The 25876-nt window shown below is 33.3% G+C and overlaps 4 protein-coding genes across 5 annotated transcripts; 3 read left to right on the top strand and 1 right to left on the bottom strand.

The window, feature by feature from the left end:
• Positions 1–2313: 2313 nt before the first annotated feature.
• LOC107639266 (uncharacterized) lies at positions 2314–5322 on the top strand. The gene is made up of 5 exons (XM_016342746.3): positions 2314–3147; positions 3253–3393; positions 4146–4385; positions 4480–4539; positions 4965–5322. The coding sequence occupies exons 1-5, from the start codon at positions 3037–3039 to the stop codon at positions 5067–5069; spliced, it is 657 nt and encodes a 218-aa protein (XP_016198232.1). The 5' UTR covers positions 2314–3036; the 3' UTR covers positions 5070–5322.
• Positions 5323–14867: 9545 nt separating this feature from the next.
• Positions 14868–18425, top strand: ARAD1 (Exostosin family protein). The gene is made up of 3 exons (XM_016342747.3): positions 14868–16092; positions 16865–17230; positions 17702–18425. Exons 1-3 carry the CDS (start codon positions 15163–15165, stop codon positions 17876–17878), a joined length of 1473 nt encoding a protein of 490 aa, XP_016198233.1. The 5' UTR covers positions 14868–15162; the 3' UTR covers positions 17879–18425.
• Positions 18426–20582: 2157 nt separating this feature from the next.
• Positions 20583–23527, bottom strand: LOC107639268 (HISTIDINE TRIAD NUCLEOTIDE-BINDING 2). The gene is made up of 6 exons (XM_016342749.3): positions 23410–23527; positions 23204–23296; positions 22068–22154; positions 21604–21751; positions 20963–21080; positions 20583–20844 (listed from the first exon to the last, which is right to left on the bottom strand). Exons 1-6 carry the CDS (start codon positions 23439–23441, stop codon positions 20777–20779), a joined length of 546 nt encoding a protein of 181 aa, XP_016198235.1. The 5' UTR covers positions 23442–23527; the 3' UTR covers positions 20583–20776.
• Positions 23528–23656: 129 nt separating this feature from the next.
• On the top strand, positions 23657–25446 carry SRX (sulfiredoxin). 2 transcript variants are annotated; one of them, XM_016342750.3, is made up of 5 exons: positions 23657–23788; positions 23896–24065; positions 24637–24670; positions 24978–25071; positions 25206–25446. In XM_016342750.3, the coding sequence occupies exons 1-5, from the start codon at positions 23710–23712 to the stop codon at positions 25219–25221; spliced, it is 393 nt and encodes a 130-aa protein (XP_016198236.2). In that variant the 5' UTR covers positions 23657–23709; the 3' UTR covers positions 25222–25446. The 2 variants fall into 2 exon arrangements, with proteins under 2 accessions (XP_016198236.2, XP_016198238.2); XM_016342752.3 differs by lacking the exon at positions 24637–24670.
• Positions 25447–25876: the final 430 nt, after the last annotated feature.

Genomic DNA, 25876 nt, shown 5'->3' with positions numbered 1-25876 from the left:
CAAAAAATAGTTTTCATCCGGATGTAACTTGGGGCCCACGGCATCGCCACTTTTATGAGAGACGCAGAAACGAGAAAAATGAAAGTCACATTGTTGTGCAAAAATTGAGTAAATGCAAATAGAAAGAGTCGCCTTAATTACCATGACCGTGAATAATAATAGAAAATTTAATTTATCTTTTAAGTTTTAAATAAAAAGTTAAAGGACTTTGATAGTAATTTTTTTTTTTGGGAATATATACAAGAGTTATTTGAAAAAAAATCTTGATTCTACCTAAAGTAGATGATGAAAGACTTTGAAAAAATATGTGTTGAATTCTATTGTGCATCAATTCACTGAATGTATTATTCCCGGTGTTATGCAGAGAAAAAACTTCTTTGCATCATATATCTCACAAACTAGGAATAAATGCAACCAAACTAATTGTCTAACCACTCCTAACCGATTCTGTTATTGGAGTTCAACTCTTCTGTCCTATCTCCCCCCACACACCCCAAAACTTAAGGGTGCTCTTGAAGTGACCTTAAGTTTGTTTTTGAAGCATGTAAAGACTGATAAGTAGAGGAGTTTAATTAGATATCAGCAATTTAATCTGTGCCTGGGATATGAACTATATGTAATTTTTGCTGGTTCACTCTCTCCCTAACAAAATGCAGTCTGAATTCGAAATATTTGCTTCGATGATGAAGAATTGGATTGTGAAATAATTGAACTACACTTTTATTGTCGCAATATATAACTGGAGTGGTTGGAATGTTGTATTACAAAGATAAGATAACAAATTCTGGAGCCAAACAATCTCTGAAGTAGTATCTGATAAGGCTCTAAACTCTGCTTCAGCACTTGATTTTTTGCTGGACCATGCAATCAAATTATCTCCTATGTAAACACAATAACCAGAAGTGGAGTGTCTATCATCCATATCCGAAGCACAATCTGCATTTGAAAAAGCAAAAATTCTCAAGTTAGTGCAGGGGTGAATAATTCCAATTAAGTATCTCAAAATTCGCTTAACAGCCCTCCAATGAGTTTCAAGAGAATTATGCATATATTGTGCTACTTTATTTACTGAATAGAAAATCTCAGGTCTAGTGAGGGTGCAATATTGGAGAGCACCCACCACAGTCCTATAGTGTGTAGGATCACAAAAGAAAACAGCACCATCTTTTGTTAATTTTTCTGATGTAATCATGTGAGTGGGGATTGGAGGGCATTAAGCATGCCAGTTTTGTCAAGTAAATCACAGATGTATTTGGTTTGGCATAAATGGCATGCACTTGAATCAAGTTGTTTAGCTTCAATTCCTAAAAAAGCCTAAGCTCTTTAAAGAAAAAATGTTATGCAGCTGTTGAATAAAAAAAAGAAATAGCCATAGGCTGTCCCCTGTTATTAAAAAATCATCTACATAAACATGAACATAAATAATAGAGTTAGATGATGAAAGACTTTGAAAGAATATACGTGTGTTGAATTCTATTGTGTATCAATTCACTGAATGTATTATTCACTCTGTTATGCAGAGATAAAACTCCTCATTATATATCTCACAAATTAGGAACAAATGCAACCAAACTAATTGTCTAATCACTCCTAACTGTTTCTGTTATTTAATGCAAAATTTTTTGAAGACCTATTTAAATATATATTCTTTGATTTCTTATATTTTTAAAAATAATTTAAAATTTTATTCATTTAATAGAAAAAAAAATTAAGACACTCATAAATTACAATGTCCTATTAAAGTATTAATATTAGTGATGACTCCAAAATTCTAGACTCTAGAATCTTCTTCTTTGGGTATATAGACCATAGAGGGAAAGAATAGATTGTGAAAACCGGATCAGTCAACAAATTGTTTTAATTATCGGTTCACTGATTTTCTGTCCAACCGGTTAAACTGTTGGTCCAACCAACAAATCGTTTTATAATAAAATTCGAACTTAGAAAGTTAGAACCTCAAAATGTTCTGAAGGTAAGTGAGGAACTAATAACCTTGCCGATAATAATGTTCTGAATATTTTTGTGTCGAATATTATTGTCAACTCAATAAAAAAACAGTTTAGAGTAAAAAATCCCAAACGAAAAACATAACAGAAGAAATAATCATAACTAAAAATTAGAATAAGGAATCAGTTCAGAAACAAAATTCAAAACAGAACCAAAGCCCAAAATAAAAAATTAGAACCGAGAACAAATAATTATAACAAGAAATCAGAGTAAAAAATAATAACAACCAAGACCAAATGATCAGATCCAAAAAAAGAAAAATAGAACAAATTAACTATAAGTAAAAAAGAAAGGTTGAAATTCAACAGCTAACTGCAAATAAGAAAAATAGATGCAAGAGTTTCAGAGAGCTGGGTGAAGGATGTGGAGGAATGCGACTGTTTACTGCGCTGCACCGCGGAGGACGACAGCAGCTGCGAGTTCCGCGGATGACGACGGTCGACGGGTTCGAAGTGCGACTGCGGGAGAGGGCGACGGACGAGTTCCGCGGAGGACGACGGGCGACGGCCGCTGCGACTGCGAGGGAGGGAAAGGGTGAGCCAGGGACTGCGACGGTGGAAGGGCTGAGCGGCGCTGAGGAGGAGAGTAGAGAGGGGCTGAGTCTGAGGGTTGAGGGAGAGACTGGAATAACGGCGCTGGAGGAGGGGAGAGTGTAGTAGTGTATTGGATTATTAGGGTTAGGTTTAAACGAGGGATTGAGTTTTGAGTTTTGACGACGGCATTTTGTGAGAACCGGCCGGGTACCGGTTCGATCCGACCACCCAGAAACCAGCCGGTTCAGAGGTTTCTAAACGGTTTGGGATTGGCGGGAGCAAACCAAATCGTATTAGTGTCCGGTTCGTGGTTGGACCGGTCCGATCCAGTTTTCAGAACCCCTAGTAAAGAAAATCCAAACAGCCCGAAACGCCCGTCATTTTGTAGTATAATTACCATGTAGGTTCTAGCATTTTCCACAGCATCGTATATAAAACTCAAAATTCCATAACACTAAACACACCACTGTAACTGTGATTTGGTGAAGAAGAGAAAATGGCGGAAGAGCTATCATTGGATTTGGAAGAGCTTCGTCACCTCCACAGCATCGCCAAAAGACCCCGAACCCTCTCTATCCTCTCCAACGAGATTTGCAACCTCGAGAAGGTTCTTTTCTTAAAAAAGAGATAATTATATGTTTTTCCTTTTCCCTTTTTTTTTATACTTTGAAATCTAATTTCTTCGTCATTGCTTTTTGTTCGTTATTTGCAGTTATCATCAGAGGCGTCTTCTGGAAAGGCTTCGCAGATTCCAGCACCTATTTCAACCGCAACTAGGGTTCCATCCGAAGCCGCAATCCATTATTCTCCCCTTGCATCCTTCAGTTGGGATCAGGATAACGATAAAGTTAAGGTATCATCGGTTTTTGAATATAATCAACAAGTAATGCCTTTTTCTTGTGCTAATCACATGTTTGATTACTCATGGTGGACGCTGCTATCAGAGGAAACAGATTTATGACATTATAAACGTCAATTCAAGCGACGTCACTAGAAATATGCCATTTGTTATCTCAATTTTTTTTTGTTATATTACTATAAACAAGTTAATAAACAAGTTCTATTGTAGGTGTGATTATTTTGGTAACTGATGAAAATGTGTGAATCAATGATTTAGTAACTGATTTTTATTGTGTACGGAGTATTTTTATATAACAGTATTCCTAAATATTGACTCAACTAGATATTTCCAATGTATTGAAATCTTAATTTTCAAAAAGAGCGATGTTACATGATCAAATTGGTCAACGAAGGTATGTTTATACTAAATTCTAAATCGTATTAGTATAAAAATAAAGTATTAGTTCAAAGTGTTGGCTAATATTGATAAAAAGTATTGGCCTCATCACATTTCTGGTTAAAAAATGGTCAATTTTACTCATGTTAGTAGGTAGGGAGTATGTCTTCGAGGATCTATTAGGAGCATAAATCATTTGTTGCAAAAAAAAAAAGAAATATATGGATATTGGATAAATACCTTAGGGAGTTTGTTTATATTACCATAATATTTGACATAGTTGAGGTTATCTGCTACTGCTACTATTTATTAGCATGAGACTTATGTGGTAACGATGCTTTTATTTTATTTTAATTTTTTTATGGCAGATATATGTTTCTCTTGAGGGAGTTGATGAGAGTAAGATTCAGTCCGAGTTTAAGCCAACATCCTTTGATGTTAAGTTCCATGACATTCTAGGGAAGAACTACCGGTGTGCAATACCAAAATTGCACAATGAGATAGTGCCAGAGAAATGCAAGATTTTGGTCAAGCCTACAAGGGTGGTTATCACCCTGGTCAAGGCTTCCAAAGGAAATTGGATGGATTTGCACTTAAAAGAGGACAAGGTATTGTATTGTAATTCTTTTGACTGACTTTACTGGCTTCTTTCCCTGCTAATCAATAGGATAAAGTGGTAACTTTCTTTTGTTAATCTTACAGCTGAAGCCTAATTTGGATAAAGAGAAAGACCCAATGGCAGGAATCATGGATTTAATGAAGGTAAGATTCTGTTTTATTGTTTTCCTTTTTAATAATGAATATGATTTATTGCTATTTTCCCATTTCCGAAAGTCGAATTTGAGATATATTATTAGGATTTAAGGGCTTATGTGAAGCACATTAGCCAATGTTGTTTATCTATTCTTGGTATTGATTATTGAATGAGATTTCCTAAAGTGAAGATAATTGCAAAATGAAATAGTCAGATCAGTTATTGGTTTATGGTTTAATGGTGATTAGTCCTTAACGTGTTCTCTTTATAACTTTTCCACTTTAGGAGATTCAAATTCCTTAGTGATATAAGTTATTGTAGCTAATCATGGCTAATTATAGTGAAAGATGTATTTGTAGTTTCTTGGCTTTGATACGGAAAACCCTGAATGTGACATATACTAAGCATGAATTTTAAATTTTTAATATTGCAGAATATGTACGAGGAAGGGGATGATGAGATGAAGAAAACAATTGCAAAAGCATGGACTGATGCAAGAACCGGCAAGACGGCTGACCCATTGAGTGGCTATCGTTGAGCAAAGAACTGGTGGTGTAAAAATGTCAATTTTCTTTTTCTAGAGAATCGGTTGCCCGTTTTAGTCGCATTTTGCATGGTTTAGTGTTCTTGAATTGAATTAAATGAATGCTTGGCACTGTGTCAATGGCATTTGTAGGTGGAGCAGATGTGAAGTTATTGTTGCTTTAATTTTATTAAAACACTAGTTTTTTTCTTTTTCTCCCCCTTTTTCTTTTGGTGCCATCGTCAATATTACAAAAATTTTATGTGAATTGGGTGGCTTATGGCGATTATTAATATTTTTCATTACCTACTTTCAATTAAAAAAGTAAACTCATTATTAATTCTTCCCACGTTATCACTTATCAATTATCATACTAGAATTGAACATTCTATTTCAGTGGGTTTTTCCCCGTCTCTTCAAGTGTGGAGCTTCTAAAGAACTATGCTTTCGAAAAGGATTAAAGGAACAATGAAGTTGTGAGGGTTTTCAATTCATTTTAAAATTATATTGCAAATTTATGAGGTTTAAAATCTTACAATAGATTTTACAATGTAATAGTAGTTTTGTTGGGATTAGAACTACCACAAATACCAAAAAATCATTCACAAACGTGTACTATAGTGTAGATGACAAATTGAAAAGAAACAAATGTGGTTAACATTACATATTATGGAAGACTAATTTAAGTGAGTGGAAATTTGGAAATTAGTTTAACGAGTGAATGGAATTTGAAATATGATCATTTATTTAATTAATTTTATATCATTAAACATTAGATTAAATGATCAATTTGATAAAATCATTTAAACTAATGGTTTTATAGATAAAATTCAAATTTTGAATTAATTGATTTTTTTTAATAAATACTATAGTTATCTATATCTTCGTAGTTAAAATTATCAGCACTTTAATTTTTGGGAGTAGATTATCTCAATATTTTTTAATTGTTTAGTAAAGTATGATATTTTATTATTTAATATTTTTTTATATATTTTTTGTCCTATTTAAAGAATATAAAGTAAAAAATCAAAAGTTTATGAGTTATAGTTCAAATGGCATAGTTTCTCCATACTCATCTAAGAGATTGCGGGTTCGACTCTCCCTATTTTTGGTATAAAAAAAAATCAAACTTTACTAAACAATTAAAAAAATAAATTACGATAATTTTTTTACTTTTTTTTTAATTTAAAAGTCAAACTTTTTTCTAATATTTATCTTTCTCATATCCATACATGTCATACATGTCATCTATGTAACGATGCTTTTTTTGGATTTTTTTATTTAAATTAAAAATATATAATATTTACCGATTTAAATAAACGTACAACTATTTACTCAAATACATTTTGGGTCACATCTCGGATGCCGCGGGAAAAACCACACTAAAAACGTATCACGGATGCACTGCTACCGTATTGTGACACGCCACGTGCTAGTCATATCTCGGATGCACCAGAGATATGAACAAAATTATATTTCGGATACAGTGGGTCCGTGATATGACCATAATTAGTTTTTACCCACTACATCTGAGATATGTACAATTAGAGTGATCAGGGGCAGTGCATCCGAGATATGGTCTGGAGCGTATATAAACCCACAACATCCGAGATCAGCGTGGATTAAGGTCATTTTTTTCAAACTTTTGAGACTCTGCACGTGTGAAAGCGAGATTCTTCACGAGCTATGGCCCCGAGCATATGTCCGCACAGGAGACATTAATAGGTTGAATGATACTTAGCACGTAGCTGGAGCGTTGGACTTTGAGGTTAGTGTTTAATGGTTTTTTTTTTTAAATTTAAATCGGTAAATGTTATATTTTTTAATTTAAATAAAAAATATCCGTGTTTAATAGGTTTAAGATTTGTAGATTTATATAATTATCTTGTAATGCGTTTAGGGTGTTAGTCTTTAGTAACTTAGAAATTTATATATTTTTGTTACGTTTAACGTAAACGTATAGGTTGGTACATTATAGGTTGTAGTACTATTTAGGGACAATTAATGATTTAGATGTAACTAATATCCGACATACCAGGGACGTTGAGCGGTGTTTCCACCCGGCAAGGGACAACTCCTCCAAGGCACTATCAGACTCCTCCTCCACCACCGCACCAGTCAGGTTCTGCTCCGTCACCCCACTTTGAGACTCCATCCCTGCCACCGCCGACTCTACCATCCGATACTGTATGGAGATCACCTCCTACGCCTCCTCCCATGACTGTATCAGCTGCTCCTCCTCCCATGACTGTATCAGCTCCTCATCCGCCACCATACCAGTGTCCACCACTCACTTCCAGCCAGCCAGGTGTTTGTCCTCGTCCATACTGTTCTCCCAAGTTGTTCCGTCTTTGTGGACGTGAGACTAGACACCACTTGAATCCTGCCGCTGGACGGCATTAGTTACTATTATTCATATATGTATTTTGCTTAATACTTATATTTATAGACCCCATCAAATGTATGATTCTTTTTTAGTGCATCCAAATGTATAATTTGACTTGTTTATCCATGTAAATATATGTCTTTTAAAAAAAATATTGTAATGATTATAAATAAAAATTGTCATGCACACTTGACCATATCTCGGATGCATTGCCACTGATCACTCTAATTGTGCATATCTCGGATGCAGTGGGTAAAAATTAATTTTGGTCATATTACGGATGCACTGCATCCGAAATATGACTAACACGTGTCGTGTCACAATATGGTAGCAGTGCATCTGTAATACGCTTTTAGTGTGATTTTTTCTCACTGAGATGTGACTCAAAATGTATTTTAGTAAATAGTTGTATGTTTATTTAAATCGATAAATATTTATTTTTAATTTAAATAAAAAAAATCCGCTCTTTTTCCATTCTGAATTTGTACTTTGTAGTGTTGAATAAGTAAAAGCATTCAAAAAATTAGAAAAAAAAATTAAGTGAAAAAAATTATAAATTGATATAGTAGAGTTAATTATTATTAAATTTATAATTTTTATTTTATGTGAGTGTTAGACAAAATATAATTTTTACAAAAAAATTATAAAAAGAAATAATTAGTTATTTGGTAATGTTCCTATATATAATATTTATATCTATTTTAAATTAAATTAGATCATTTGATAGTTGGTTATTTATTTAAATTTTGAAATTAACATCAAGCAAGAAGTGCGGGAACAGTTACAAGAAATTCAAATTTTCTGCAAGTGGTGTACAAATGGTAACTGTTAGCTGATATTAGGCTAGTCTATAAATAGAGTTTTAGGAAAACATTGTAATCAGTTCAGTTCTTTTTGGAAAACACTTAGAAACCCAAAAAACACTCTCAGCCCTTGGCATCACAGAGTAAAATTGGGAATCTTAAATAATTCCTCTGAACTCAAACACTTGTACTTTACTTTTTTCCAGTTTTTATTAATAAAATTCATCTACTTTTACGTCTTTTTCTCTTTTACGTTCATGTTTCTTCCTTCATCTTCTTTTTAATTTCCTGTTTGCTTTAATTTCTGCATTTTACTTTGCCTCCAGCACCTTGCATGTTTTCTTTTCATCTTTAATTTTACTTTTGAAGCTATAATTGAGACCTTGAGACATCCACAAAAGGAGTCGTTTTCACTCCTTAAATTAAGATTGTGAAACAAAACTCGAAAATTGTTGATTTATTTGTTGTTAACAATGGAACAAAAATTTGAGTAAAACAAATTGGCACGCCTGGTGGGACCTTGTCAATAGGTTGTAGTTTGTCAAAAGAAAAATCAAGAGTTTTTGAATTTGCATGTGGTTGCGCAGTGGTAAGTTCGTGCGTCCAGAGCTAAGGAAATCAGCGTCAGTTGACATGTCAAATACTTCTGCAGCATCTTCTTTTACTTCTAGTGATGAGATTAGAGGAAATGAATTCGGAAATTCTCCTGTGGTTTCAAACGTAGAGTCTACCTTGATGTCAGTGAAGTATGATGGCGTTGGCCATGCCCATACAGGGTTAAATGCAACTAACATAAATACCGTGGGGTGGCCGCCATATGGCTTGCCACCGGGGTATGTCTCCTCCATGGTGACACAAGGATTGCCTGTGCCTCTCTACTCAACTTTTCAAAATCCTATTTATCAAAATCCATATGGCATGTCAAATGTACCTGTTTCTGGGGCGTCAGGCTCACACGTATCACAACAAAATTTTTCACATTCTATTAATATAGGAAATAATAGTGCATCTAATCCTACTACATCCACTGTCACTAGGGTAGAAAATTCTAGACCTGTATTTCCTGACATGTCAAGAGCAATGCCTGTTAATCAACCTAGTCAAACTGTGGGATCTTTAGCAAATATTAGGCAACAAATGGATGAAAGTCACCATGATCTAGTAAACATGTTAACTCATCAAATGGTGACAGTTTTAAATCCTCTTTTAGAAAACACAAACACTAGAATTGAACAATTAAATAGGCAAGTTAATAGGATTGCTACTGTGGTAAATTTAGAAGAAAATGATAACCAGGGTTTAAGATTTGATAATGTCAATCAAAATGGTGGAGCAATTCCTAATTATGATGTCCATATGCCTAGACATGATCAAAATGCTGATGATATGTTAGAAAGACTTAGGCAAAACAACTTAGGGGGACATTATAATCTAGCAAGAAATGTTGAACAAGTTTTAAACCGTTTGGGATTTAATGTTGGTTGCTTAAATAGGCCATATTTTGTGTCTACTTTTCCTGAATGTGTCCAACAAGCAGAGCTCCCAAGGGGTTGAAAAATTCCAAAATCCCTTACAAAATTTTCTGGAGAAGAAAATGAGTCTACAGTAGAGCATATTGCTCGATATACTGTTGAAATTGGGGAAGCAGCTTCTAATGAATATCTCAAGATGAGATACTTTCCTTCTTCTTTAACAAAAAATGCATTTACATGGTTCTCCAACTTGAGACCAAATTCTATTCATTCTTGGGCGCAGTTAGAAAGAAATTTTCATGATCAGTTTTTCCGAGGTGAATTAAAAGTTAGTCTTACGGATTTATTCTCTGTCAAACGTGCAGAAGGAGAATCCATTGAAACTTATTTGGCGCGATTTAGAAACATGAGAAATAAGTGTTTTACTCCGATTCCGAAAACTGAAGTTGTCAAAATGGCTACTAATGGGTTAGAATTTGGAGTTAGGAAGAAACTTGTCAATCAACATACTTTAGATCTTTCCCAGTTAGCTGAAAGAGTAAGACAGATAGAACAAATTAAGAAAGAAAAAGAAAATTTTAAAAAGGGTTCAAAAAAGGTTGCATATGTTAATTGTTTTTCTGATAGTAGTGATTCAGATGAGAAGGAGATTTATATTGCTGAATTACGTGGGGGTCCTCCTTATGTATGCAAATCTTTGAAGCCTGTTAAAGGAAAAGAAAAAGTTTCTTCTTATTCTAAAGTTGAAAATAAGACTTATTCTTTTGATATTTCTAAGGCAGATCAAATATTTGAGGTTTTATTAAAAGATAAGCAGCTTATTTTACCTGAAGGAAAAAAGAAGCCTACAGCTGATGAAATAAAGAATAAGAAATTTTGTAAGTTTCATCAGGTATTTTTGCATACCACTAATAATTGCGTCCGTTTCAGGGACTTGATACAAAAAGCAATTGAGGAGGGAAGATTGAAGTTTGAGGATAAAACTACTATGAAGGTGGACACTGAACCATTTGCTACTGACTCAAATTATGTCGAGCCATTCAATTTGTCTGTCAACATGGTAGAAGTTGATGCCACAATAGTTAGTGCTAAAGATGAAAATAAGGACTTGAGAATCTTTGAGCAAGATAAGAAGCCAGTTTATCCTCGTCCTGGTGAGGATCTGTTAGATTTTTTGTTGAGAATTAAAGAATCTGATAGCACTATCGCCATATGCCCAAAGTGCAATGCTGTTTTTGACAAAGAAGCTGCAAAAGAGTTTGAAAAGTACAAAGTTGAAGAGAAAGAAAAGGCTGAGTTGAGAAAGAAGATTGCTGAAAAAGAAAATGAAACTAACGAGCTAAAGCGGAAGATAGCCGAGGGAAAACAAAAGTTGGGCGGTCAAACTCCTTTGAACAAGTGCGTCAACAACACTGGGGTACAACCCGTCAACCAGAAGATGAAGACTGTGGTCATGATTGATGAAAAACCTGATGGATTTTCTCAAAAGGCAAGAGTTCCTCCCACCAAAATTTCAAACAATAAATGGGTCCAGAATGTGAGAAATGTGCATAATCAACCTATTGCTTTTGCGAGAGGAAAAAACAAATGGGTGAAGCCTAGACCTTTTAAGCCCAGGTACTATGAGTCTCAATTATGGAACATGAATCATGCACAAGACGGAGGTAGTATATATATTCCAAAAAATGTGCCTGTTCCCTCAAAGCCAATTTATTCTTGTTATAATCTTAACATGCAGCAGGTTCCTAATTATTCTCCTTGGCCCAATTGTCAAATGTTCCAAAGTATTCTCCTTTTACAACTTTTGGGCAAAAAGAGAATATACCTGAGTATGTTCCTTTAGATCCATACAAGGGACATGGTGTAGATTTTCCTCCTTTGCCAACCATAACTAAGTTTGTAGAAACAGTCAATTCTTCTAATCACCCTAAATGCAATAAAAATGCAAAGAAGAATCTTGCTGGAAAGAAAGTAATGGTTGAACACAAGGGAGAAAAGGATGAAGATTTAATTACTGATAATTTTGACACTGGTTTTGATGACAGCTTAGAAGCAATATTTGGTGTTAAGCAACCTATAGCTGTGGTGTCAATACTGCCTGAGGAGTATAGTCAAATCCGGGAAGTAGAGTCATTAGAAGATGAGTGTTATGATGTCTTTTGTCTTTTCTGGAAGTGAATGCTTGTTACTAGATGACAATATGTGTGGTGGAGGATTGTTTGAGAAACCTACTGAAAATGACAAGGAGCATTTGCGTCCATTGCATATCAAGGCTCGTGTTGATGGAAGTATAGTTAATAAGATTTTAGTTGACGGGGGAGCTGCTGTCAATCTCATGCCTGAAAGAATGATGGGAAGGCTTGGAAAGACTGAAAAAGAGCTAATTAAAAGTAGCATTGGGGTAACAGATTTTAATGGAAGGACTTCTTCTGTTAGAGGTGTGGTTCTGCTGTCAATTGAGGTTGGTTCTGTCAATAGGCCAACTCTATTTGTTGTTGTTCCTTCTAAAGCTGGTTTTAACTTGCTTTTGGGACGTGATTGGATTCATGGAATGGGTGCTATTCCATCCACTCTACATCAAAAGTTGATTTTCTGGAACGAAGATGGAGGAGTGGAAGAAGTTCCTGCTAATAATAGTACATGTTACTATGATGAGATGCATGTGGAGTTCAGGATGTATAATCTTGGAGTCAAGCCACTGACAGTTGACACCAAGGCATTTAATCCTGAAAGTATTGAGATGTGTAAAATAGATATGAATGGTTTTATTTAAAAAAAATGCATCAAGTTTAAGATCTTGGACAAAAATAATCTCTCATTGACATTTGAGTATGTACTTCATAAATACAAAAGCCTAATTGACTTAGAAATTCTGTTGAGTCTCTTAGCGCTTGGAGTCAAAACTATTAGAATGTTAGTGTGGAGATTTTATAGGATTAGAAATTTTATCAAATTTAATTGACACCTGGAGTTTAACATATGAAAGAAACGACTTCACGAAGTTAAGATTTTGTTACTTCTGAAGTTAGGAAAATTGTGTCAATTAAAACAATGAAAGTGTGTGTCAAAAAAAAAAAAACTCTTAATTGAAATATTAAAGGTCAAAACAAAGGTCAATTGATACACATTTAATGTGCCGAAATTAGAATAGATATCATTTGACACACTTAAAAATTTCATACAAAAGAATAGACCCCATTGACAGTTTAACTATTAATGTAAAAAATTTTATAGACTTAGAAATTCTGTTAAGTCTATTACTAGTAGGCATTTAATCTGTCAAGCGGATGTGTCTAAAATGTCAATTGACTCTCAATATAAAAAAAATGTTAATAAACAACTAAGTTTTCTCACTTTCAATCATTGCATATCTTCAAGTGAGAAATCTTGGGGGCATCTTGTTTGACAAAATATAATTTTTATAAGAAAATTATTAAAAAAAATAATTAGTTATTTGGTAATATTCCTATATATAGTATTTATATCTATTTTAAATTAAATTAGATCATTTGATAGTTAGTTATTTATTTAAATTTTGAAATTAACATCAAACAAGAAGTGCGGGAACAGTTACAAGAAATTCAAATTTTCTGCAAGTGGTATACAAATGGTAACTGTTAGCTGATATTAGGCTAATCTATAAATAGAGCTTTAGAAAAACATTGTAATCAGTTCAGTTCTTTTTGGAAAACACTTAGAAACCCAAAAAACGCTTTCAGCCCCTTGGCATCACAGAGTAAAATTGGGAATCTTAAGTAATTCCTCTGAACTCAAACACTTGTACTTTGCTTTTTTCCGGTTTTTATTAATAAAATTCCTCTACTTTTACGTCTTTTTCTCTTTTACGTTCATGTTTCTTCCTTCATCTTCTTTTTAATTTCCTGTTTGCTTTAATTTCTGCATTTTACTTTACCTCCGACACCTTGCATGTTTTCTTTTCATCTTTAATTTTACTTTTGAATCTACAATTGAGACCTTGAGACATCTACAAAAAGAATCGTTTTCGCTCCTTAAATTAAGATTGTGAAACAAAACTCGAAAATTTTTGATTTATTTGTTGTTAACAATGGAACAAAAATTTGAGTAAAACAGTGAGTTAATTGAGTTCTACTATTTTAATTTAGATGATTAAGATCTATTTTTTCATTTTACTAATTTTTTTCTTTTAAAAAAATTGATCCAAAGAAAATATATGTGCCAGGACGAAAAGTTAGTGGTGAAGATGACAACATTATCTGAACTCGCGGTATCTATTCTATCTCTACTCGTTTGGAATGGATAATTATCATATGTAAAATAATTAATAATATTATCTTATTTTTAATTTTTTATTTTAATTTACGTTATGTATATAATGATTATATAAATTTTAAAATTTAATTTAATTTATTGGATTTTAATAACTATGAGAGTAGATTGGGTACAGAGCGAGTATCCGCGAAAACGAATTAGAGTTTAATTTTTTACTATTTACAAATAAAAATAGAATAAATTTTATGCAAATTATTGTAAGACAAGAAAGAATAAAAAAGGACAAAATTCTAACTCAAATGATATAATTTCTCCCTACTTATTTAAGAAATCGTGATTCGAATCTTCTACTCTTTCGTAAAAAAAAAAATATTCCTTTTGATTAAAGACTTTCTGTTTTAGCAATTAAAGACGGTTAAAATTTAAATATTCAATATATATGATATTAAGCATTTCTAAAAATATGAATAATGAATAAATGGGTATTTCAGTGATATAACTAATTATCTGAAAGAAAATGAAATATTTTGCTAAAGTGTAAATCCCATATTTCATTGACTATCAATCCACATTTCAATCTTATTATAAAGTAAAACTATTTTTATATTTTTAACATCGTTAAATTCACAATAAAAATATTTTATGTATGATAGAATCTCATCTGTTTTCAAAATTATAAATTTAAAACACTTTCAAAGCTTAGAAATTATAAAAAAGAGTATAACAACTAACAAGTAACAAACAAATTAAATATTTAGAGAGAGAAAATTTATATTTTTTATTTTTTTTGGTGACATTTATATTTTTTATTTGATAAATACATTTAACCTCCTTCTTTTTGAAAAATTAAAAAACAAGTCGTTGTTAAGTACTTAAGCATGCTATTAAGATAAGTTATCTTATCACCATCTTACTAATTACTAATTTAATTTCTTTTGACAGAACAGCAGATACGAAAACCAGCCTCATCTTTTCTTGTTCTGCCTGTGCTCTCTTCATTCACACTAGCATTAGTATACTTAAATTCATTCTCTTTTCATTTTTCAACCATCTAAAATTTAGTAGACAAAAATCACACACACAGCCAAGCAAAAAAGGAAAATTAATTAAAAGGATAAAAAGCGAAACCATAATTCATTGGTCGTGTTTGTACGTGAAGGAAACAAAAAAAGAAAAAAAAGAAAAAAAGGAATCAAATGCCGTTTTACTCCAAAATCATGGACGAAGGAGCAGCTGCTTCAGCATTAGCATCATCAGCAAAAGCCAAAACCAGAAAACCCAAATCCACTCTCATCTCTCGAATCCACGCGTTCTTCCACGCCATGAACCGAAAACCACTCCTCAAACAAACCCTAATTACATTCTCTCTCTTCGGCGTCCTCTACGCGCTCTTCAACGCCTTCTTCAACCCTTCCCTCGACGCCGACGCCACCGCCGCTACAACCACCGTGCGCTCCGCCATACTCGCCGCCGCCGGAGGTGGCGGCCGTGGTGGCTCCCCTCCCGTTAAAGTCTATTTGTACGATCTCCCACACAGGTTCACCTACGGCGTCATACAGCAACACTCGCTGGCGCGTGGTGCACGTGCTCCGCACACCGTCTCGTCGCTCAAGTACCCTGGCCACCAGCACATGGCGGAATGGTATCTATTCTCGGATCTTACCCGACCCGACTCGGAACGATCCGGATCGCCAGTTGTTCGCGTCATGGACCCCGAGGAGGCGGACCTGTTCTTCGTTCCGTTTTTCTCTTCGTTGAGCTTGATTGTCAATCCTATTCGGCCCGCGGGCTCGGGACCGGGCCCGGAGAAACCCGCGTACAGCGACGAGGAGAATCAGGAGGCGCTGGTGGAGTGGCTGGAGGCGCAGGAGTATTGGAAAAGGAGCAACGGAAGGGATCACGTGATCGTTGCTTCGGATCCGAACGCGATGTATCGGGTTTTGGATCGGGTCAGGAATTGCGTTCTGCTGGTTGCGGACTTCGGGAGGTTGAGGCCTGACCAGGGGTCGCTGGTGAAGGACGTGGTGGTTCCTTACTCACACCGTATACGGAGCTACGACGGTGACGTCAGCGTAGAGAATCGCAAGACGTTGCTGTTCTTCATGGGCAATCGGTATCGCAAAGAGGTGATGTGATTTTTTTTTATGCATGCAATTATTGGTGGTTGATTGTTATAATTGTGAATTGGAAGCCTTGATGTTAATTTTTTGACACGGTGTGTTTAGAACCAATATTAGGATGAAAAAATTCTGTTTAAACTAGCTGAGTGCAAATTGTGCAACGGCCTTCCTGAGCCTTTGAAAATTTCTGTTGCCTATGAATCTACATGTTTGATGGCAAATGGAAGGGTAATGATTTTGATACACAGTGCTACTTTGATGATTTTCCATCTACCAAGGATCCTCCTTAGAGACCTTCTTTGCATAGCTAATTCTCTTTCTCTTTCTGCATTGATGTTTCTTCTTTGGTATCTTTGGAAAAACAATACTGCTATTACTTTGTCTTTTGCTTCATGGGAGCTAGCTGGAAATGATACTAATTCATAGTTTTGTCATAAGAGTTCCCGCTGCCAATGCGAGGCTGCATGATCTGTAAGCACCTCTTTAAACTCTTGGTGCTTGGAGCCTGGAGCCATACCATATATAAGTTCTTCTAAGACTTAACTTCATATTAACATTACGGTAATTGAATTGAACTGATACACACACAAACTTGGGTAATTTTCTACTTTCTGGGTGTTGTATGTTGTTGGTGTCCTAAAAACATGTGCTTGGTGCTGTGACAGTGTTGCTTTTTATTCCATATAATGACCAGAATATTGCCTTTGATTCAGGTGCCTCGCTCGTACAATAGGGATTTTGTTGTGTTGATTATTTTATCTCCTTATATATTGTACAGGGAGGGAAAATTCGTGATATACTCTTTCAAGTTCTTGAAAAGGAAGAGGATGTCATAATAAAACATGGAGCACAATCCAGAGAGAGTAGACGGGCGGCTTCACAAGGCATGCACACATCGAAGTTCTGTTTACATCCTGCTGGAGATACTCCATCAGCCTGTCGACTCTTTGATGCTATAGTTAGCTTATGCATTCCAGTGATTGTCAGTGATAATATCGAGTTGCCTTTTGAAGATACTATAGACTATAAGAAGATTGCTTTATTTGTGGACACTGATTCTTCTATAAAGCCAGGATATTTGGTATCAAAGTTGAGAGCAGTGACCGCTAAGAGGATCCTTAAATATCAGAAAGAATTGAAAGAGGTTAGTAGTGCTGGTATAATTTTCTCAATAAATTTCTTGTTATGCTACAAATGTTTAATAAGTCTGTTTAGGGTACATTCCTTTTGCACATTAGAAGAATGCTTCCCCACAAGACCTGTAACAATTTGAGGGTTTCACTGATTTGTCAAAACAAAACTTGAGTAAGAAACTTGAATCAATGTTGTAGGTCTTCATTGCTTCTCCTCTAGATGGCTAAATCCTAGATGTATCATGAATCATGGACACCCTTGAATCTGTGTCATGTACTGTAATTGTCTTGCATGCTTTGATCCCTCCTTTTGATTTTGATTTTATTTAAAAAAAAAATATAGGAGGGTGTTCTAGTTAACATTTGTTTTTATCCCTCCCCCCCACCCCCCTTTCCTCTTTTTTTTTTTCTTTGCCTCTTCTTTTTCTTTGTGTGTGTGTGTGTGTTATGTCAGGGTATTAACTTAATTTATCTGCTTTCAGGTGAAGCGATACTTTGAATATGAAGAACCAGATGGGACTGTTAATGAGATTTGGCGCCAAGTTTCCAAAAAGCTTCCCTTGATTAAACTGATGATTAACCGCGAGAAAAGGTTGTTAAAAAGGGAAGCTGACTGTTCTTGCATATGTACAAACCAGACCACCTTTAGAACCTTATAGAACCTATTCTCACACAAATTGGGTTTATTCCACGCAAATTGGGTTTAGCATTCTACGACTCAGTTCTGCAAGCTTATTTTGAGGTGATTAAGAACATTAATTAAGTGAACTGATAGATGTGCATGCATGTTTTCTCATAGAAGCCTCGCATAAAAGGAGTATCTTTTTTCTTAAGTTACTACTACTTTATACGTGTCACCGAAATCTCAGCTATTCTTACTTATTGTGTGAGGCATTTGTGAGAATAACACTTATGCACCCGTCATTGTTCTTTAATTAATTCTTACCTGCTAGTGGGGCCTAACCGAGTGATATATAAGAAGGCTTGGTAAAGTTTGTTGGAGTGTCTTATATATGGAAGTGTTGGTAAAGTTTGTTGTCACTTACCATTCTACTAAATCGTTGTGTTGTAGATTCCATACGGTTTATATTAGCATACGCATAGAGATGAGCCTGAGAAGGAAAGATTAAATTGTATCTTGATTGAATTGTACAGGATATAGAATAAAGTTAAATTATATATATATTAACATGGCTGCTTTGTTGTTGTTTTGGTTGCAAGTATACTGGTATGCATAGCATTTGTTCAATTTTTTAAGGTAAAATGATATTGCTTATTGGGCATATGAAAACCGTTTTGAATCTATCTATCAATGTTTTCTATTTTTATTATATAAAAGATGATACTAACTTTTTTATATTGAATTTAAGTCATGTTTTCTTTTCTAATGATACTATATCAGCAACTTTGATTACTTGGCAAAATTTGAAATTTAACTAATAATCTTAGTAAAAGATTTTTAAAAAATTAAAAAAAATCTATTATTATTCAATTAAAACAGAAAGTACTAATTAAATACAATAAATATACATTAAAAGTATCATAATAATGTTAATTATAAAAATTTTTAGTTATAAAAATATTGAAATTTTACAACTTATACCTAAGAAGACTCTTGTTACTACATTTTTTGGTCTACTTATGTATACTATATAAGAGTTTTACTATTTTTTATTTCTTAATCTCTCATGCCAATCGACGAAAGTTCCTCCAAATAAGTTTAAGTTTGACACATTTGTCCTTAAAAATATTCAAATATATCATGATTATAAAATTAATTTATAATTTTATATTACGTTTTTAGTATTTTTCATTCTTATTCATTTTTTTAACTCAAGTAAGTTCAAATTTGACACATCTCTTTATCCAATATATTCAAATATATTATGATTATAAAGTTAATTTATAATTTTATATTCCTTTTTTTGTGTTTCTCATTCTTATTCATTTTTTTCTAATTTTTTTTTTAGTTATTTACAAACTAAAGAACATCATATGAAAAGGTAAAGTATGACAACTAAAGTAAATATAAAACTAGAAGTAATAAATGAAAATGTAGTTTTGTACAATTCTAATATAAAAAATCTATATCTTTTTTTTAAAATAAATAAATTCAAATTCTTAAAATAATAAACTAGATTTCAATTTGTATTATATTTTAGTTGAATAATTATATAGAAATTATACAAATTATTAAATAAATAATTTGTAAAATATTTTTAATATAAAATAATTTAAATTTAATATTAATTTTTATATTATCTAATCCATCTCTAAATAATATAATACTTATTAGAGTACGCTATATAGTATAATTAAGGGCAAATCACGTCAATAAGCCAAGGGGAGCAAAAATTTGCGCAAATCAGCCAAATAAAAAACTGGTTCATAAATCAACCAAGAGACATTTCTATATAGTTTGAATCAGCCTAATTCGAACTCCATCTCTATGTAATTGTAGTAATTCGAATCAGGGTGATTCGAATTATACACACACGCTGCACATAGTAATTCGAATTGGCCAGATTCGAATTACTCATGATTTAATTCTGCCCATTCTTTTATTAAAAAATTAATAATTGATTAAAAAAATTAATAATTTAAAAATTAAAAAAATATATTTTATTTAATGCATTAGAAAAAAGCTAACAAAATATTTAATTACGAGACTTCTTTAAAATATTAATGAATTATCAATTCGAATTTCATACAATACTCTTTTGTCCATTTTTAATAGCTCATGAATATTTTTTTAATAAATTTGTTTAAATTATATCACAAAAAAATATTTTATTCTATACAAAATAATTTAAAAAAATAGCTTAAAAGATGTTAGAAATACTATAAAAATTTGTAATGTTCTAATGACTGAGAACATTAAAAAAATACTCTACATAGTTCAGGAGCCTATTCAAATTTTATGTAGTTCAGAATAAGTATCACTATAACAGATTATTTTTCATTTATTATTTATAATTTATAATTTAAGTTTGAATAAATAGTAAATTAATTTTTACAAAATTTTAGATTAAATATTTTGATTTTTAATAATTTTTTATTTTCTAAAAATTTTTTAAAATTATTTTTATTGAACAAATTAGTCTTTACATCATTTTAAAGGAACACTAATTTATTTTAAAGTGTATTTTTTAAATATTTAATTATTTTATAATAAAACATTAAAAATTTATTTGTCTAACATTCATATTAAAAAATTGATTGAAAACAATAAATAAACCAATCTGTTGGACAAAAGTAATTTTCTACAACTTCATAAAAATGGTTAGAGACTAAAGTATTGGATCTAAATTTTTTTTTGGAACTAATTTGAATGTACACGCTTTGAGTTACATTCAATTAAACTTTGAGCTCTGAAAGCAATCAATTTTATAAATATAAAGGGCAAATATCTCTAGAGATGGATGACATTGACATGTGTCCTTAGTACAGCTCACGATGAAATGTTATGTTAATGTGAAATACATCAGAAAATGAGTGATGCTAACATGATAAAATGGGAAAATTTTATGTTTCTAGAAGGATTGATTTTTGAGAGTTCAACCAGGTGGCCAATTCATCTGTCTCCCACCTAGGACATGTAAGTGTAGATGATACACAGATTGACCTAATAATCAGAAACAAAAGAGATTATTAATGTGAGTGTAGAAAAATGATAACAATTGTAATGAGCAAAAGTGAAAAAGATTCTGAGGAAAGTTGCACAAGAAAGAAACAAGCCTTACATGCACTTGGACCACTGTTTATGACAACACGAAATCCATCAAGGATACCCTCCTTCTCAGCTACTATTCGTGCAGCATATAGAAGTTGCCCTAGTATTTCTCCATGTCTAGCCTCAGCCTGCAAATTATGAAAGATATTTGATTATTACATCAAATGAAAATGTTTCTCTCTTTTTTTTATTTCTCATGGTATTTCTTAACTCGAGAAGCTAAAAATTAATCTGTTGCAAATTTGGGCTCCATTTAAAGGGTTTGCTGTTGGCCAATAGGTTGCTGCATATATAAGGCAAGATTCGAACCCTAACACTTGAATAAGCGAATAAATGAGCTAACCACTCAACCAAGCCAAGTTGGTTATGAAAATGTTTCTTTACCATGTATTTTCCGTGAAAACACCCATTTTATTATCCTTAGATTTTGGGATGACACTCACTTCAATTCCCAAATTCTTATGTGTGCAATTGACACTTGTATGTATTTATCATTGGTTAGAAGAGAGCGTCAAAGGCTAAAATTTCATATGAATACAAGATACAGAAAAGCTTAATATTTTTCCTTCAAATCAGCAGTAAGAATATGCCGGGAACTGAATACTTAACAATGCAAAACTTTATTAGATACAGATAAGGAAGTTTAGTCACCTTGGCGAGTTCTGTTAATCCGTCTCTAACTTTCGGAATGACAAGAACATGAACTGGAGCCTGTGGATTGATGTCCCTAAATGCAAGGACCTTTTCATCTTCATACACAATGCTGGAAGGGATTTCCTTATTGATTATCTTGTCAAATCTTTAAGAAGGAAAATGCCACAAAGTTTAGACACAATAAAGAAAAGAATGAGATGATTAAGAAATTATGTAACAATTTGATATGAGAAATTCCTGATGTGTAGCAAATTAACTACTTAATCCAGTAGCTAACATGTTCAAAACATGGAAGTCCTTTTCATAGGTTGTATTTACAGTCCTTTTCCAAAAATTCCTTCCAAAAAATTCTTTGATTTTGAAGAGTCTGAACCTCAGAGTTTCAAATATGATTCAGAATAGGAAGCATTTGTTCAACTACTTAATGATTACAGTAGTGGTATCATGTAAAATGCTGATACATTGTTGGAGCTCCACTATCAGCAGTAGCAGCAGCTGCTTTGGCTGCAGCTTGTTCATCGTGCGTCGCCCTCGCACTAAATGGCAACCTGTAATAAGTATCATAGTGAGGAAATATCTATCAACAACATCGTTCGCCTTTATATTTCGCTATCACTATCACTTTTCGGTACGTTTTTGAATCAATTTATCCAGCCATGTTGATCCATTTGCCATAGATAGCATTTTATAGTTATCAACAGAAAGAGTAATAAAAAAGAGGAGAAATAAATCCACATAATGTATCACATGAAAACAATTCTAGTTATCAACAAATTATGTCAAAAGTTATAAGATGAGATTAGAGTTACACAAGCATATTTGCTAATATAATAAGAGACACCATTTAATAAATCCAATGCTTATTTCAGGGTGAAAAGCTTCAATGAGTGATGCTGTTTGAAACACCATTTTCAATGCCTTCCAAGCAAAGTCTAACACATTTTCACCAATAACTAAGCCATTAGTTGCAAATTGGAATGGAAATGAATGCTCTCAATTGAAAAACGTAATTGACAATGTTGAGTGTAGATTCCTATTCCTACCAATGATTGTAATTGTATCCTGGTTTGCATGCTAGGGCCAACTTTCTCAATGGAAAAATATATAGAGTTGAGCATCAACTAAATATTTGGTTTTTGTTTTCATTTCAGTTTTTGTTCACAAAATCTTTTAAAGACAATAAAAATGAAAATAGAATCCAATCAGAGACTTAGCGTGCATTTGGTTTGAATTTTTATTTCCAGTTTTATTTTTATTTTCTGTTTTCACTGATTTTCTCTTCTTTTCTTCGCAAATCGTCAAAACAGGAGGAGGAAAAAAGAAACACAGCTAATTTCTTGGATTACATTTTCTACTCTCGTATGAAACACACACTGAATGTAAATTATCCAAGGAAATTAACATCATTAGGTCACACTGTCACCTAATGCTAAAAAATTTAACTGATACTGTGACGAAATTCCCTTTCTCTATTTGTTAATTCCGTGACTGCGCAAGCAAATTTCCACAATTTTCTGGTTTTAAGCACTGCCCATCTCAATAAAAAGAAAACTTTAACTTCTTTCAACACTAAAAATTATGAGAAACAAGAAGAAACCTGCGACATGGGAGAGGAAGAACAGTCTTGGAGAAATTGAGGTTGCACCCCTTCACAATAAAAGGTCTTGCTAACATGAATGGTGAATAGTTCCTGCAAATCATAGAAGAGGAAAATTAATATTTTGATCACTGCGCAAACACACACACTGAATTCAATAATAACACAATTGAGAGAGAGAGAGAGAGTGAGTGAGTTGTGTGTACCTAAGAAGAGAGAAAGGAACCAGTGCTGCCATGGTTCCGAAGAGCTAAATGGGGTTCAAAAAAATAAAATCTTTGACCTTTCTAATGTTGTTTGGAGTTATTGTTCTCTGTAGCAAGGTCCATCCTAAATAGCTTGTGAAAGGAACCATCTTGGCCGTTGAAAATGGTGGGTCATGCTTCTCATCTAGCCATTCATATTATCTGGTTCTAAATTTATATTTTGACTATAAATAGAACCACATGAATGAGGGGGGGAAGGGAAAAAAAAAAAGAAAAAGATTAGCACAAAGAAGAAGAAAAATGGCAAATTTTGTTCTGCAGGTTCCATCTATTATTAGATTAAGGAGCTTCACTGTGTCTGCTTCATCCAGTTCCAATGGTGTTGCACAAATCTTTCTCTCTATCTGTTTTTATAAATCTAAATTGTATTTTTATTTTCAGATTCTAAGTTAAAATACTTTTATTTATTTTTATTTGAATATTCAGGGGCTCCTCCAGGAGGTTTAGGAAGCAGTAGTGGTGGTGGTGGGGGGCCAGTGATAGTGGAGCTTCCTCTTGATAAGATCAGAAGGCCTTTGATGAGGACAAGATCAAATGATGCTAGCAAAGTTCAACAACTTATGGATAGTATCAGTGAAATTGGTCTTCAAGTACCTGTAAGCATTTGTTACTTGCTTCTCCTTGTTTAGCAGGTTGCTGGTCAAAGTTTTTGTGTTGATATTGGAGTTTATATGCTTGCTATTGTGTTGGTTTTGGATTTTTTTTTTTTTATATATTATGGGGGTATCATTGGATATCATTTGGAATTTGGATTGGGGTCTAATTGTCTAAGCTAAAATTTGTGCCTTCTTTGTGGTTAAAAAAATAAAAAATTAAAATACTATGTGTAGATAAAAAATCAATCAAGATGTATTTGTATATATATAAATGTATTGTTTCATATATTTTCAATGTGTATATCTTATCCTCCAACATATATTTTATGCGCGCGGCTGATTTGGTGATTGAATTTTTATGTATCCGTAGCATGGTTGTTAAAATTAGGCATATGCCAAATTCTTTAATTCTTAAAAGAATTTTCTGTTCCAAGGAATGAAGTGGCCAGGAAAGAAAGAATGAGAACACATCAAAGTACATTGATATATGGAGACTTGGATATTAAATAGATTTCTCATTCATAAAATATGATGTGCAGCTGCAAATTTAAGTTCCTTTTGCATGCTACAGATTGATGTGCTAGAGGTTGACGGAGTCTATTACGGTACGTGCTTTCCTCGGCGAGAAATACTTGCATGCTCCTGAAGCACATCTGAAATGTGCTGTGGGAACATTATAGTGTATAGTATCTGAAAATTTTATGTTATATCTAAGATATATAAGAGACAGTGAAGGAGTTGAAAAGATCTACCATGGACATGGAAGACTGATTATTTTACAGGATAAACAATCATTTTTTGCATTAGAAAGATTGTATTTTCGAATACCAAAATGATAGTTTATTCCTTATTTTATATTCCTTGTCACAATGGAAACACAATCAGAATATGCATGTCCTCTTTGGTTTGTAGGCTTCTCTGGGTGTCACCGCTATGAAGCGCACCAGCGCCTTGGACTCCCTACCATCCGTTGTAAAGTACGCCGCGGCACAAAAGAGACTCTAAGGTGAGCTCATAGGATTAAGGGAAGGATTCAGAAACCAACTTTTCTCAACTAACATTCGCTCAACTTTATATGTTTTGCCAACTCTTAGATTCATGACTTGTCCTGACAGACTTTTTATTACTATCATGCTGCAGGCATCATCTTCGCTAAATAACTGCTCATCTTATCAAGATTCAAGATTATGACTGATTGAATTACTTTCCAAAGTAATAGAAGCTCTCCCTCCTGCTTCTGAAGGCAGTTTTCAGTGAATGTGTTGTGATGTGGATGTGGATGTGGATGATATGTAATGTTTACAAACAATGCAAAAACAGGACAATGCACTATTGATATAAAATATAATAAATAGAGATCTGAAATTTGTTTAATTAACAAGAGTGTAACACTCTTTATTTAGTTTAAAGATGAGTTATCAATTTGGTCCGAAACAAAATAAAATAAAAGAGCAAGGGTTAGGAGTAGGAGTGGTTTTTTCATGTTATTTCCTGATGTCATATACATAGCAAACGAGATGAGTAACAAAAATTAAAGGCATGATTTTGTGTACAACACCAAGGAGATAAGGGTAGACTAGGCCTATATCAGTGGCAAAGTTATATCCAGAATCCTTGCAAAAAGAGATTTATGGCAAACTGAAATGAGAAAGAAGTCATTGCAAAAAGAGATTTATGGCAAACTGAAATGAGAAAGAAGTCATCTACAATTATCAAGTTGGACTTTGGCAACAGGAAGAGGCATGGGTGAAATAGTGTGTAACTACTGCAACAATGTCTGTTCAAATGTTTATCACAAAATATGTTACTTA

This window comes from Arachis ipaensis, chromosome B4 (genome assembly GCF_059453495.1).
Source record: "Arachis ipaensis isolate K30076 ecotype BB chromosome B4, ASM5945349v1, whole genome shotgun sequence".
NCBI lineage: Eukaryota > Viridiplantae > Streptophyta > Magnoliopsida > Fabales > Fabaceae > Arachis > Arachis ipaensis.
The sequence above is the reverse complement of the archived record's forward strand: the minus strand, read 5'-3'. Positions and strand labels throughout refer to the sequence as shown.